Source organism: Abramis brama (genome assembly GCF_963993115.1).
Source record: "Abramis brama genome assembly, chromosome: 23".
NCBI lineage: Eukaryota > Metazoa > Chordata > Actinopteri > Cypriniformes > Leuciscidae > Abramis > Abramis brama.
This window is the reverse complement of record NC_139985.1, coordinates 18978501-18990846: the sequence shown is the minus strand read 5'-3', so window position 1 is coordinate 18990846 and position 12346 is coordinate 18978501. Positions and strand designations below refer to the sequence as shown.

General features: G+C 37.9%; 1 protein-coding gene across 4 annotated transcripts in view; it reads left to right on the top strand.

The window, feature by feature from the left end:
* elovl1b (ELOVL fatty acid elongase 1b) overlaps positions 1 to 12251 on the top strand; it is a 32048-nt gene extending 19797 nt beyond the window's left edge. For 2 of the 4 annotated variants that reach the window (XM_084100760.1, XM_084100761.1), the window contains exons 4-11: positions 1740 to 1823; positions 7432 to 7533; positions 8929 to 9119; positions 9330 to 9410; positions 9511 to 9567; positions 9655 to 9760; positions 10021 to 10157; positions 11311 to 12251. In XM_084100760.1, the coding sequence (XP_083956886.1) occupies positions 7473 to 7533; positions 8929 to 9119; positions 9330 to 9410; positions 9511 to 9567; positions 9655 to 9760; positions 10021 to 10157; positions 11311 to 11649 (972 nt within the window). In that variant the 5' untranslated portion in view covers positions 1740 to 1823; positions 7432 to 7472 and the 3' untranslated portion in view covers positions 11650 to 12251. Of the gene's footprint in view, positions 1 to 1739; positions 1824 to 2066; positions 2220 to 7431; positions 7534 to 8928; positions 9120 to 9329; positions 9411 to 9510; positions 9568 to 9654; positions 9761 to 10020; positions 10158 to 11310 lie in introns of those variants that run through there. The other 2 variants (XM_084100763.1, XM_084100762.1) reach the window with 2 other exon arrangements.
* The last annotated feature ends 95 nt before the right edge of the window (positions 12252 to 12346 follow it).

The window sequence follows — 12346 nt, the reverse complement described above, 5'->3', positions numbered from 1 at the left end:
AATCTTGTAAAGTGACTTGAAATGAGGACAAAGGAAAAAGATTTTCCTTTAAGCGTGAAAGAACTCACTTTTTCCTCAGGCAGCTCTCTGTGTGTGCGCTCCGAGATGGAGCGGAACACGGACAAGCAAAGTGAACTTTGGCCTTCGGGTTCATGCCTAAACGGTCAAATACACACAAAAATATGTCAAAATGCAAGACTTGGCAAGTACTCACGTAAACCTAGTCGGTTATGTCACAAGTAAACCTGAACAATTGGGAGATAGTAGAATGCGTATTATTTAGTGCTGCACAATTAATCGCAATGAAACCGATCGCGATTTGGCAAAGGCTGCGATTATTTTATGCGCAGTTTGTCAGTGCAGTGCGGCTGATCGGTAGTAAATGCTGCTCCATCTGAAAGCCAGAAGGCGCTCTCGCTCAGAGACGCCAAATATGCCCCGCCGCAGAAGTAGATAACACACATTAATCCGGGAAATCCCCGGGCATCATCGCTGGAGCTGAATAAACAGAAGAATGAAACGCTTTGATTAAACATGACTAATAAACACACGACTGCCTTATTCTGTGTAAAAGGCCATCTCACAGAAGGAAACTCAACTGTCGTTATGAAGTGATTTTGGAGTAAAAGCTGTTGAAAAAATGTTGTCTTTTGTTGGACAAGAGGTTCATAAATGCTTCTCATGTTTGGAAAGATGCTTTTTCAAATGCACGTTATAAGTGAATAAAACTCTCAGTGCTTTCAGATGGAGTAGCGTTCCAGAGCCGTACATCAGTGACAAGCTGTGCATAAAAAATAATCGCAGCCATTGCGATTTCAAAATCGCGATAAGCCAAATCAGTTTAAGTGCAATTACATGGAAAGCCCTAGTATCAGTATATTGGATCTGTGCTTTCTGTCTTAAATGACTGTGGACTAAAATGTTGCTAACTTAAGAAAATGAGAAAATCACTCGCTGCTCTTGACCGAATTACTAAGTTTAATAAGAATCAAAAGCTAGTTTAATTCTTATAGTGAAGACTATGCTGTTTTATTTACATTCAAATTCATTTGTATAATTTTTCTATTGTATTTGTCCTATTGTTTGTACTTTACTTTTTTGTTTTTATTGCATTACTGACTTTTAACTTAATTTCAGTATTTTTTGTGGACATTTTTCCTTACAGTGCATTAGTTAGCCTAGTAGTCTGCTGTGAAATTGAAAATTTGAAATCGGTTAAATAAATTTATTGTGTAAGGTTTTGGTCATATGGCCCACTCATCATGTTAAATAATCATGATTACAATGTTGACCAAAATAATTATGATTTATAATTTTTGTCATAACTGTGCAGCCCTAGGTTGACCTAAAACTTTCACACAGTAACAGGATCCTTGCCGCTCACCGACCACTAAACCATGTCGCCACAGCTGTTAAACTGCAGGTCAATAGTTCTAACTTACTCGCCGTTTAGTCAAACATACACAGACTCTCTCTCTCTCTCTGTCCTACTCCCATTTTCAGTCTCTATTCTCCAGTTTGCTGTCTCAGAGCCAGTTATTCATCCACAGAGTGAGTCAGGGTGGGAGGGACCAGGAGGCAGCCGTACCAGTCACACCGTCATTTCTCTAACACACACACTTATACTCTGTCTCTTTCCTTCCACTTTTCCTGCCCTCTCTCTCTCTCTCTCTCTCTCTCTGTCTTTCTCTGCCTCTCCCTCTCCACTACGCTGTCCTGGTTTCTTCCTCTATCCGCAGTGAGAGGGCAGACGCCGAAGGAGAAGATAAGAGTTGGGCTGCCAGCACTGATCAGGAATCTCAGAGGAGGCAGGAGTTTGTAAGGTGAGCCGTTCGTTTTGTTTAGACTTTTTCCATAAGTCCTTTTCCTGCCCTTCCTATGCAGACTGCTTTTAATCATTATAAAGTGTGTTAAAGTGGAGATGTCGCCTCTCCAAACAGCTTTTATACTGTGATTCTTCTCTTCCGTTTATTATTAACTCTAAACATGTTCCCTTTTTTCGCCGCATGATTCACTCACAGGATGCCTGTTGCCGCAGCCTGTGTGTAACCCCACCCTTTCCATTCGCTCTCCCGGCAGCTAACTGTCGCTCGAGCTTCACTTTGAGTACTTAAAACTTTCCCTATTGCCCATAAATGGAAGTGTTACTTTGAAGTGCACTTGTTTTGGAGTCGTATTCTTTGCTCAAAGAGTGATTTGTGCTCTACTGTCTAGGAAAGGTAAGACAGATTATTCAGTTAATAGTGGTTTTCTGCTTGTCTTTAGATGTCTTTTTCTGCCTGTGGCTTTTGACCTGATGAGGTCTGGTCACATGACAGGCGGGCTGAGAGCAGGGTGGTTCCCCGTCTCTGTTAGCAACCGTGTCATTTTACGCCTGCCCGCTAATTCTCACAGAGCAGACTTAAAGGGCCGGATATGGCTTTATGTTTTCCTTATGTTGAGAGATGGAGAGAGGGAGAGAGTGGGGGAAGTTTGATAGAGTAGAGGAGGAAGAGGGACTAAATGCTAACATACGATGGAATGATTTATTTTTGCATTTAAAGGGCTTTGATGAGGGTGTTGTTACCATAAATGGCCATTGTGTTAGTCTCTTTTTCCTGTCTAATCTTTAGAGACCAATGCTGCATTGTTATGTTCAGTTTGACTTTCACTCAATGACTAGGTGATTATAATCTGATTTTCTTTTCTTTTATGTATTCAGGTTCAGTACAGAATGACAATCAGTTTGAGAGTTGGTCTATAAGCTGAATGACACTGGTCATTTCTGAAGTGAAACCCTTTAAGAATGTGTCTGGGTCATATTTCAATTTACAAAAGTCAAAATATAAATAATTAAATAATCGATATATTTTTACTTTAAGAAAATTGAGCATGTTAGGGCCGTTAAGATGTTTGGTCATTATTTTCTTGACAATTAAAGGGTTAGTTCACCCAAAAATTACAATTATGTCAGTAATTACTCACCCTCATTGTTGTTCCAACCCCGTAAGACCTTCGTTCATCTTCGGAACACAAATTAAGATATTTTTGATGAAATCTGAGAGCTGGCTCACTCCTTCATAGGCTTCTATGTAATTTCATCTGCCATCCCAGAAAAGTTAATAAAGACATCATTAAAATAGTCCAAGTGACTACAATGGCTCAACCATAAGTTTATCAAGCGACAAGAATACTTTTTGTGCGCAAAAAAACAACAAAAATAACGACTTTATTCAACTATTCATTTTCTTCTGTGTGGGCATCTGTCGTGAGTTCACGTAGTGTACTATTGGCCGACGCTGGTCATGTGTGTGATGCGTGTGATGCTGGCCAATAGTGAGCCTACGTTCTGACGTACAACCCAGAAGCACTGCGCTGTTACACTACGTGAACTCACTCAATGGAAAAATCTCATTATTGTTACTACTAGCGGTGTGAAGAACATCAAGACACTATTTGAACACTTTTTAAGAAATCTTCAATGACAAATTATATGACTGGAAAAATAGTCATTTATTTGACTGAAAGTCACAAAATGCAAAGTAATTCGGGTGCATACTGAAATGTTTCAACTAATCTAGGGCTGTCACTAATGATTATGAGTAATCAATCGAATATTCTGACGATTAATCGAGTAATTGGATCTTTTTTGTGTGTGTGTGAGAATAAAAATAGACCTAAGTAAACAATAGCCTTTAAAATGATAATAAGAAAATAATAATGGGGTCAAACAAAGTAATCATTAAGTTTTATTGAAAAACACTGTTAATTACATTAATTGTCTGGTGGTTGTTGTTACACCTTACAGCATAATCAAATCCTTGTTTAATATTTGACAATATTTGCTACAAATGCTACAGCCACTGTAATTTCTTAGGTGGAATTCGTTTGTCTAATTTCTTAGTAGTGAGGGTGTAAACCTTTATTTTGAAATCTCAATGAACAATGTGCATATTTAGAAACATATTGATGTATTCCCCTGTGTTGGTGTAGGCTTAAAATGATTTGTTACAAATCTGGTGAGATGGTGAATGTTGCGTTTCCAGATGAACATAATAAGCAACCCAAACTCACACCATATGTAGAGATGGAGTTTGTTAACCGAGCAGCTGAGACGTCCTCCACATATGTATGATAACAGCGCAACACTTCGACTTTATAATGCATTTCCAATGCATTTTAGAGGTTTACTAACATCATGACCACAGACTCATAGTGTTGTCATTCTGAAGTGTGCATCCCTTCCAGGAAGTGTAAATTTTTATCAGGACAGTCAATCCAGAGGCAAATCCAAATGCAACCCACTGAGACATAAACGCCAATTAGACCTGGTCAACTCAAAGCTCTTTTGTGTGTTTAGATGTGGCTTCCGAGAGTTTCCACTGTTGGAGAATTTAGTTCCTGAGGCATGTGTTCTCTCAGCCATGCCAAGACCTCACAATGCATCCACACAGCCATTAACAATCCTGAGACGTCTTACAGATGCCTCTCATATCTTGGACAATTAGATTTCCCCCACATTGGCAACCCTGATCAGACACTGCTTGCATTCAGGTTTTTCTTTTTTCTTTTTTCGTAATTCGTACATTTAGTCGCTTCATGTATTTTTGTTGAGTGTACAGGAGGATGACATCACTTTCTGTGTTCAAAAACTAGTTTGCACTGTATTCTGTTTCTCCTTGTGCATTTGATCCTTAAAGGATCTCCCTACAGAACAAGATTGTACAAGTTCATGTGAACTGAATGTTCAACCTCTATCACACCTGGCTGTATGAAGGCTTTTTTTCTGAGAAACTCCCACTAATTCTTGACTGTTGTGAAAACTTCAATGAGCTTTTTCCTATGAATTTATATTATGCAAAGTCTGAAAGGAAGGAATATTTCTGATAAGTCGGTGAAGTTCACATGCATTTGTGTGTACATTCAAGCTGTGTTTCCTTTTGCTAAAGTCAGTGTTGCACTTATCTTATCTCAGGTCTCCTGACTTCCATTTGGTGGTCAATATGATGCAGGTTTTACTCACAAAGCAGGAATTTTATCACATTTGTACAATCACAGTCTCCTTGAAGCGATAGCACCCAGAAAGTGGTTGAACCTGAAGGCCACAGTGCGTTTCCTATGAACATCTCTGTGTGCTGACGTAACGTGGTCCATGATTCTGATCTGTCCTTCAGTCTGTGAATGTGCTTGCTAGCCCATAGTTGCTCTCCCACTATCACTAGCATCTCAAGTGACATATGTGTGCCCCAATCCAGGGATCTACACAGAGAATATGTGAGAGAACCAGTTCTGAGTTTGTCAGTTTTCACTCTGAACTTGCCATTTAAGAGAAGTTTCCATCGTTGCTATAGAGCAGATGTTGGGTGGCGGGGAAGGCAGAGCTGTTTGTTCATGTGAGTGGAGCCCTTGGAAGGTAAAGACAGCATTTATTGACCCTTTATACATTGTTCCCTCTCGTTGCTATAATTGCTCTTTAGATGAAATCATTATTTTGACCAATGAGAGCCAGTCAGTCTGTGTGTGTATATATGTTATCAGAAGGACAGTTGGGTCATATATTTCCCTGCTGATACGGGCACATCATTGTATCAAGGCTGTAAATGAGTAATTTACTGCTAATCTTATCTAAATATACGGTTATAAAAATATATCCTCATATACATGACTACTGAATGGGTCAGTGGATTACATTTGGCTGTAGTTTTGAGTGACCCTTTTTTATATAAATATATCATTCATATAAAAAATGTATCTGTTTGCATGCACATATATCTAACAATTAATATACAATTCATTTTATAATATATGTAAAATCTGTTATCTTTGTGTATATATAAACACACCTAAACTTAACTTTTTGCCATTTTTTTTACCATGTTAAACTGTTTTAGCAAAATTCACAATTCTCTAATCCAATTTTTTATTCAACATTATTAAAGACATATGAACAGTCAGTAATTGCACAAACAAATACAACAGAAAAAAGAAAGGAAGAAGTGCTTTTCAGGTACATTTTCAGGTAGCTCTAACAGTAGTTTTCAGATACAGAAATTTAATAAAGTAATCAAATGTAAAAATTAAACGCAGATGAATCCTGAATAGAAAAGTTATTCATACAAGAGCAGTGAGTGATTTTCTCTTTGTCTTTTGTTGTTTGATTAGCATTAATGACACAGAAAGCAGCGGGATTATTAGGACCTGCATGGATCCAGTTTACAGATACTGTACACATGCGTTTTTTTCCTCAACTCTTTACGTTCACTCAAGACAACCAACTATGTTTAATAGGATACTTTGTGTGATTTTGTCCTTTCAAGCGCAAGAAGATGTGAAAGAGAGCCCAATTCAATATTCCCGGCTGTGCCTGTGTGTGTGTGTGTGTGTGTGTGTATATATATATATATATATATATATATAAATATTATATTACTATCATATAATGAGATGCCCATTCAATGCAGCAGAGCCAAGGTGAATTTTTACACCTGCATTTGTTAAAGCTGCAGTCTGTAATTTTGCCGCTTTAGCGGTTAATACGCACGCGTCTTGCGGAAGAACCTTGTAGCCGTATCTACTTATCTCTGTTTGTCTATGACGAGTCACGCAGGTACTGGGTAGCGGGAGTTTGCGGTAGTGTTTTCTGTACAGTCTTTCCTCCCAGCTTTCTTTAGGAACTTCTTTGTTTTATTGAAAAGAAAGACTTCAAACTAAAGTGTGCGACACACCTGAATTCTTCCTGTGTTTACCCAGAGTTCAGTTGGAACGAAGATCTGTGATAAGATCAGACTCCGCTTTAGTCAGCTGTATTGAATCCATTAATGTTTATTGTATCAAAGCTCAAGCATTGACACATTCATGGTGGAGGTGACCGAGCGTTTCATGAAGGTTAAATTGAGGAAAACATTACCTCACTTGTGCCGTTCCACTCCCTCCTGTGGCCACACCTCCCAATATCAGACCATATCAGCCAAGAGGAAAAAGCAATGCATGGAGTGAAAGTGACAATGAAACAGAATTTGGAATAAACGGAGAAATCAAATCAGGAATAAAATGTTTTGCTTTCCAACCGTTTTAAGTGATTATTTCTGATACATGTATATTTTTTAGAGTTTGAGTTAAGTGTTTATGTAATTCACATTTGTAAGAGACAAATTCAATGCAGCATCTGGCTAGACACGAGATGAACATCACATGTTTCCAGTGTGTGGTTCAAGGTCTTTCATTTTTACTGGCTCAGCTGTTGAGGTCACCTGATACAGTGAATTCATTCCATCCCTCACAAACACTAACTGCATTTTTCTGTTAGGCATTTAACTCAATTAGACTGACTGGTAGAAAACCCTGTGTGGAGATGAAGTACTGACTGAGGAATCGCACTATCTGCACTCATGCATGTTTTGTGCCATGTGACATTATACTCTGAACTGACAACATCTCTGTTTGCCCTCACAGGTGCTTTAGTGTAGTCAAACGTGAAGCTGACGTCAGTGAAAATGCTGGAGATGGTGAAAGACAGAATACTGGAGGTCTATGACAGCCTCTTAGCAGGAACAGGTAAAAATGCATGGTCATGAAATGATTACATGGATACATTAAGTAGTCCTGAATCTGAATTGGTTCTATTCAGATTAACAGTGAACCGATATGACTTTTTCAATGGACAATCTTGTATTAGCTAGTATACCAGGGATGCATACTTGTATTAGTTTTGTAATTTTACTGTTGTTCTATAAAATAAAATTATGCTTAATTTTTTAAATTCTTAAAGTCCACCTGTAGTCCATCATTTTTTGATCACCAAAATTAGATATCTGAAAGTTTTTTCCTTGAAAATAAAATTCTTCATGCCTTAAAAAAGATTGAATGTAACCCTACACCCTTGTTCCATTTAGTATACGTGGTTCTATGAATATGCAAATTAGCCCCACCCCGCCTCCACTCACTCACACCAGCTCAGAGATCCACTCATTGACGATCACACGTTGTCGTGATCAGTTACAAGGTAGTTTGTGACGTCAGAAACACACTGCGTTTTTGAGACTGTCTTTGGTTCACTGCAGTTTTAAGAAGTAAATACTTTTAAAGACTTTAAAATTCTTATAATTTAATAAAATAGAAATATATAATAATAATAATAATAATTAGTAGTAGTAGTACTTGTAGATTTAGTATATAGCCTTATTGAATGGGTTCCATAAAAACAACAGTGTGTATGTAGTGTCAAACAACTGAAAAGAGATTTTGTTTAAAAAAAAAAAGTCTTTGTTGAGTTTTTCCTTATTTTCTCATGCTGTAAATCCCCATTTTTAAAGCTGATATTTGATGAATTTTCACCCCTGATGAGTTTGCATCCTTGGTATATACACAATACAATGAAATGCTGAAATGGCTATTAAAATTGCAACATGTTTAACGAGATTTCTAAACTGTTTCTCTGCCATGATATTAGTTGATGTGAAAGTGAAATTGACTAGTAAAAGCAACAAAGTGTTATGAGTTGTGGTCTGACACATTTCAGAATGGAATGCAACTTGCCATCTGGGAAATGCTAAATTCTAGAGGCATTAGCATTTGCTTGTTTTGAGAGCGTATACACAAAATATCTGAAATTAACATTTATTTTACACAATATACTCAATTTACTATGTCAGAAGAAATAGTTTATTATGCATTTACAAGGCTGTCAATAGATTTTTTTAGACTGATAGAAGGAAGCTAAAATTGCTAAAGCTAAAACGCTCAAAATCTCATAATGTTGGCCTTGTCGATACATTTCCCCAACACTAATTCATAACGGTCAAATTTTTTTGGAGAAACCGTTGTCATCCAATTATAATATTTGAATAAAATGTAGTTGATTTGTGTGTGTGAAATCTCTGTTAAGCTGTTGCTATATGTAAAAGAGCTGTGTTTTTGTGTCTCTCTCTCTCTCTCTCTCTCTCCTTCTAGACCCACGGTTGAAGGATTACCCCCTAATGGGGACTCCAGTCAGTATGTCTGCTATTCTACTTGCTTATCTTTTCTTCGTACTGTACGCCGGCCCTAAGTTTATGGCCAACCGTAAACCCTTCCAGTTGAAAGAAGCTATGATCATTTACAACTTGTCCTTGGTTGTCCTGTCTGCGTATATCGTATATGAGGTGAGAACCAGGAGATAATCATTCTGCTAGGTGGCGTGACTGCGCAGATGTGTTTGAACTTGAATAAACGTTTGTTTTTCTGTATTGGCACATAGAGAGGCGTGTTATATTTGATCCATTATGGAGACGCTATTCTGTTTTTGCATTGCTGCTCACAACCAGTTCCTGAAGATAAATTGATATACTCTTCAATCTTTACTTGATGTGTAGTTCATGATGTCGGGGTGGGCAACAGGATACACGTGGAGATGTGACCCATGTGATTATTCAGACAGCCCTCAAGCACTCAGAGTAAGATTTGCTTTCCGTACCCTGTAATATACTCAAATATTACTGCAGTTTGTGCATAAATAATCAAATTCTCCATATTAAAGATGTCTTTTTTTCCTAGATGACAAGAGTCGCCTGGTTATTCCTGTTTTCGAAGTTCATTGAGCTTATGGACACTGTAAGATTTAAATGCGCTACTCCAAAACTTCTGATTTTAAACTAGTTATGTTGGTTCATGTATTGATGAATGATGTATTATTCTCAGGTGTTTTTTGTGCTGCGCAAGAAACATGGTCAGATCACCTTCCTGCACATCTTCCACCATTCCTTCATGCCCTGGACGTGGTGGTGGGGCGTGAGCTATGCACCAGGTGAGCCATTCTCCTTCCCATCTGGGTCAGTCAGCAGATATTTACATGATTGGCACATGCTGTTTTAGTTGACGTGACCTGTGCCCTGACAAATATATTCTATTTCAGTCAGAAAACAAGCCAGGAACTTTTGCATGTTCTACTGCACAATCTAATTTTTGTAAATGAAGCTCTTGGTGTTCATGGTCATCAGAGTCTGTTGTTTTACTGCTTTAGCATATGTGACTCACATTTAAGACTCGCTGCATTGTTTCTTGCAGGTGGAATGGGCTCCTTCCACGCCATGATCAACTCTTGTGTCCATGTGATCATGTACTCCTACTACGGCCTTTCTGCTGCCGGGCCTCGCTTCCAGAAGTTCCTCTGGTGGAAGAAATACATGACTGCAATTCAGCTGGTATGTTTATTCTATTTGTAGAGCAGAATAAAACTCACCTGTGTGGATGTTGAAGGGATAGTTCACCCTGAAATTTGTCATTATTTATTCACCTTCATGTTTTGTTCCACAAAACACCAAAAGGATGTATTTGAAGACTCGTAGTGTCCATGACTGTCAAGCTTCAAAATGGACCAAAAAAGGCCCATAAAAATGGTCTATTCAACTTATTCCAAGGCTTCCGAAGTTGTGAGAAACAAACAGAAATTTAAGTAATTATTCACTGATAATCCACTCAAGTGAGTTGAAAGAATCTGATTCAGGAAAGAATCGTTCTTTTCAGTGAATCGGTTGATCCAATTTACAAATTCAGTCAACAGCTCACTGGATGGGAAGAAAAGCAGAGTTAAAGGTTTAATTCTGTTAAAAAAATCTGTTATCATTTACTCACCCTCAAGTTGTTTCAAACCTGTATGAATTTCTTTCTTCTGCTGAACAAAAGAAGATATTTTGAAGAATGTCAGTAACCAAACAGTTGAACAGTTGATAGTATGGAAGGAAAAAAATACTATGGACGTCAATAGGGTCCATCAACTGTTTGGTTACTGACATTCTTCAAAATATCTTCTTTTGTTCAGCAGAAGAAAGAAATTCATACAATTTTCATTTTTTGGGTGAACTATCCCTTTAAGGGGGAGTAAATGATGAAAGTTTTCATTCGAGTAAAATAACCCTTTAAATTTTAGAATGACTGTTTCTGCCACTGAATAAAACATTTTAAAAGATAATTGTGACTTTTACTTGCAATTGCGAGTTTATATTTCACAATTCTGAGAAAAGAAGTCAGAATTGTGAGAAATGAAGTCAGAATAGTGTGATATAAATTCAAAATCACGAGTTATAAAGTCATAATTACGAAAAATCAATTCTGACTTCATATCTCTCAATTCTCACTTTTCTCAGCAATGCGAGAAAAAAAGTCAGAATTGTGAGATTAAAAAGTCGCAATTTCTTTTTATTCTGTGGTGGAACAAGCTTTCACAACTCTGAACTGGTGTTGTTTGGAAAGAGCTGCATTAATATTGCACATTTATTTTTGTTTTTCACAAACTATCCCTTTAAAGATGTCTTCAAACTATACCAAAAACTCAGACTTCCTTGCTCTTCTCAACAGATCCAGTTTGTGTTGGTGTCTCTTCATGTAACCCAGTGGTACTTCATGAAGAGCTGCGACTACCAGGTGCCTCTGTTCATTCACCTCATCTGGATGTACGGGACCTTCTTCTTCGTGCTATTCTCGAACTTCTGGTACCAGGCGTACGTGAAGGGCAGGAGGCTACCGAAGAACACCCAACAGCTCACCCAGAACGGCAAGGCTAATGGATCTACCAGAGTGGCCAACGGCTCGTCGGTAGTTTCGAACGGCCATGGCGTACATGCAAACGGCCAGAGCAACGGGAAGAAACACCACGAGAATGGAAGCACTCTCAACGGCAAGATGAAGAATGCCTGAGAGGTCAGGAGGAAAAGACCCAAAACGGATGACCAGGAGAACCTGCGGAATGGCACTATGGAGTCCAAAGAGTGTTTTGGGACCTTTCATTTTCAAATCTTTGTTTTTTTTTTTAAATATGTACATTAAATAAGTACATGGGGATATGAATGCCTTTAACCCCATTTGTTTTTTTGTCATAAATTAATCTAAAGAATAATTATTGAGCAAAATGTATGAAGAGAAGAGGAAGAGGAAAAGGAAAAGTCCTGACTTGATGCATCCTCCGCTGATGTTGCTCAACAGAACGAATTCACAGATGGCCACAAACACACACACACACACAGATCTGTGTGTCTTTCATACTCCCCCCAACAGCAGACACTGTACAGTCAACATCAAACTTGAATTACATCTGTAAATAGTTGTACCGTATAAACTAACGGGATTGATACGTTACGTTAAATATTGTTACTATTGAAATAAATACAACAATTAAATAATTTCCATTTTAAAATACAGTTATCTGTTTATTTCATGTAAGTTATGCTGTTCAATGGCACAGTTCCTCCTCGAATAAAATCAGTGCAGGTCAAAGGAATTTGACCTACAATTCCAGCTGACATTTCCACATGGTATTTGGCATCTCCAATGCAAATGGTTGACATATTAAAATACTTTTTGTATAACGTTTTGTCATCTACAAGAATGCAGGTGT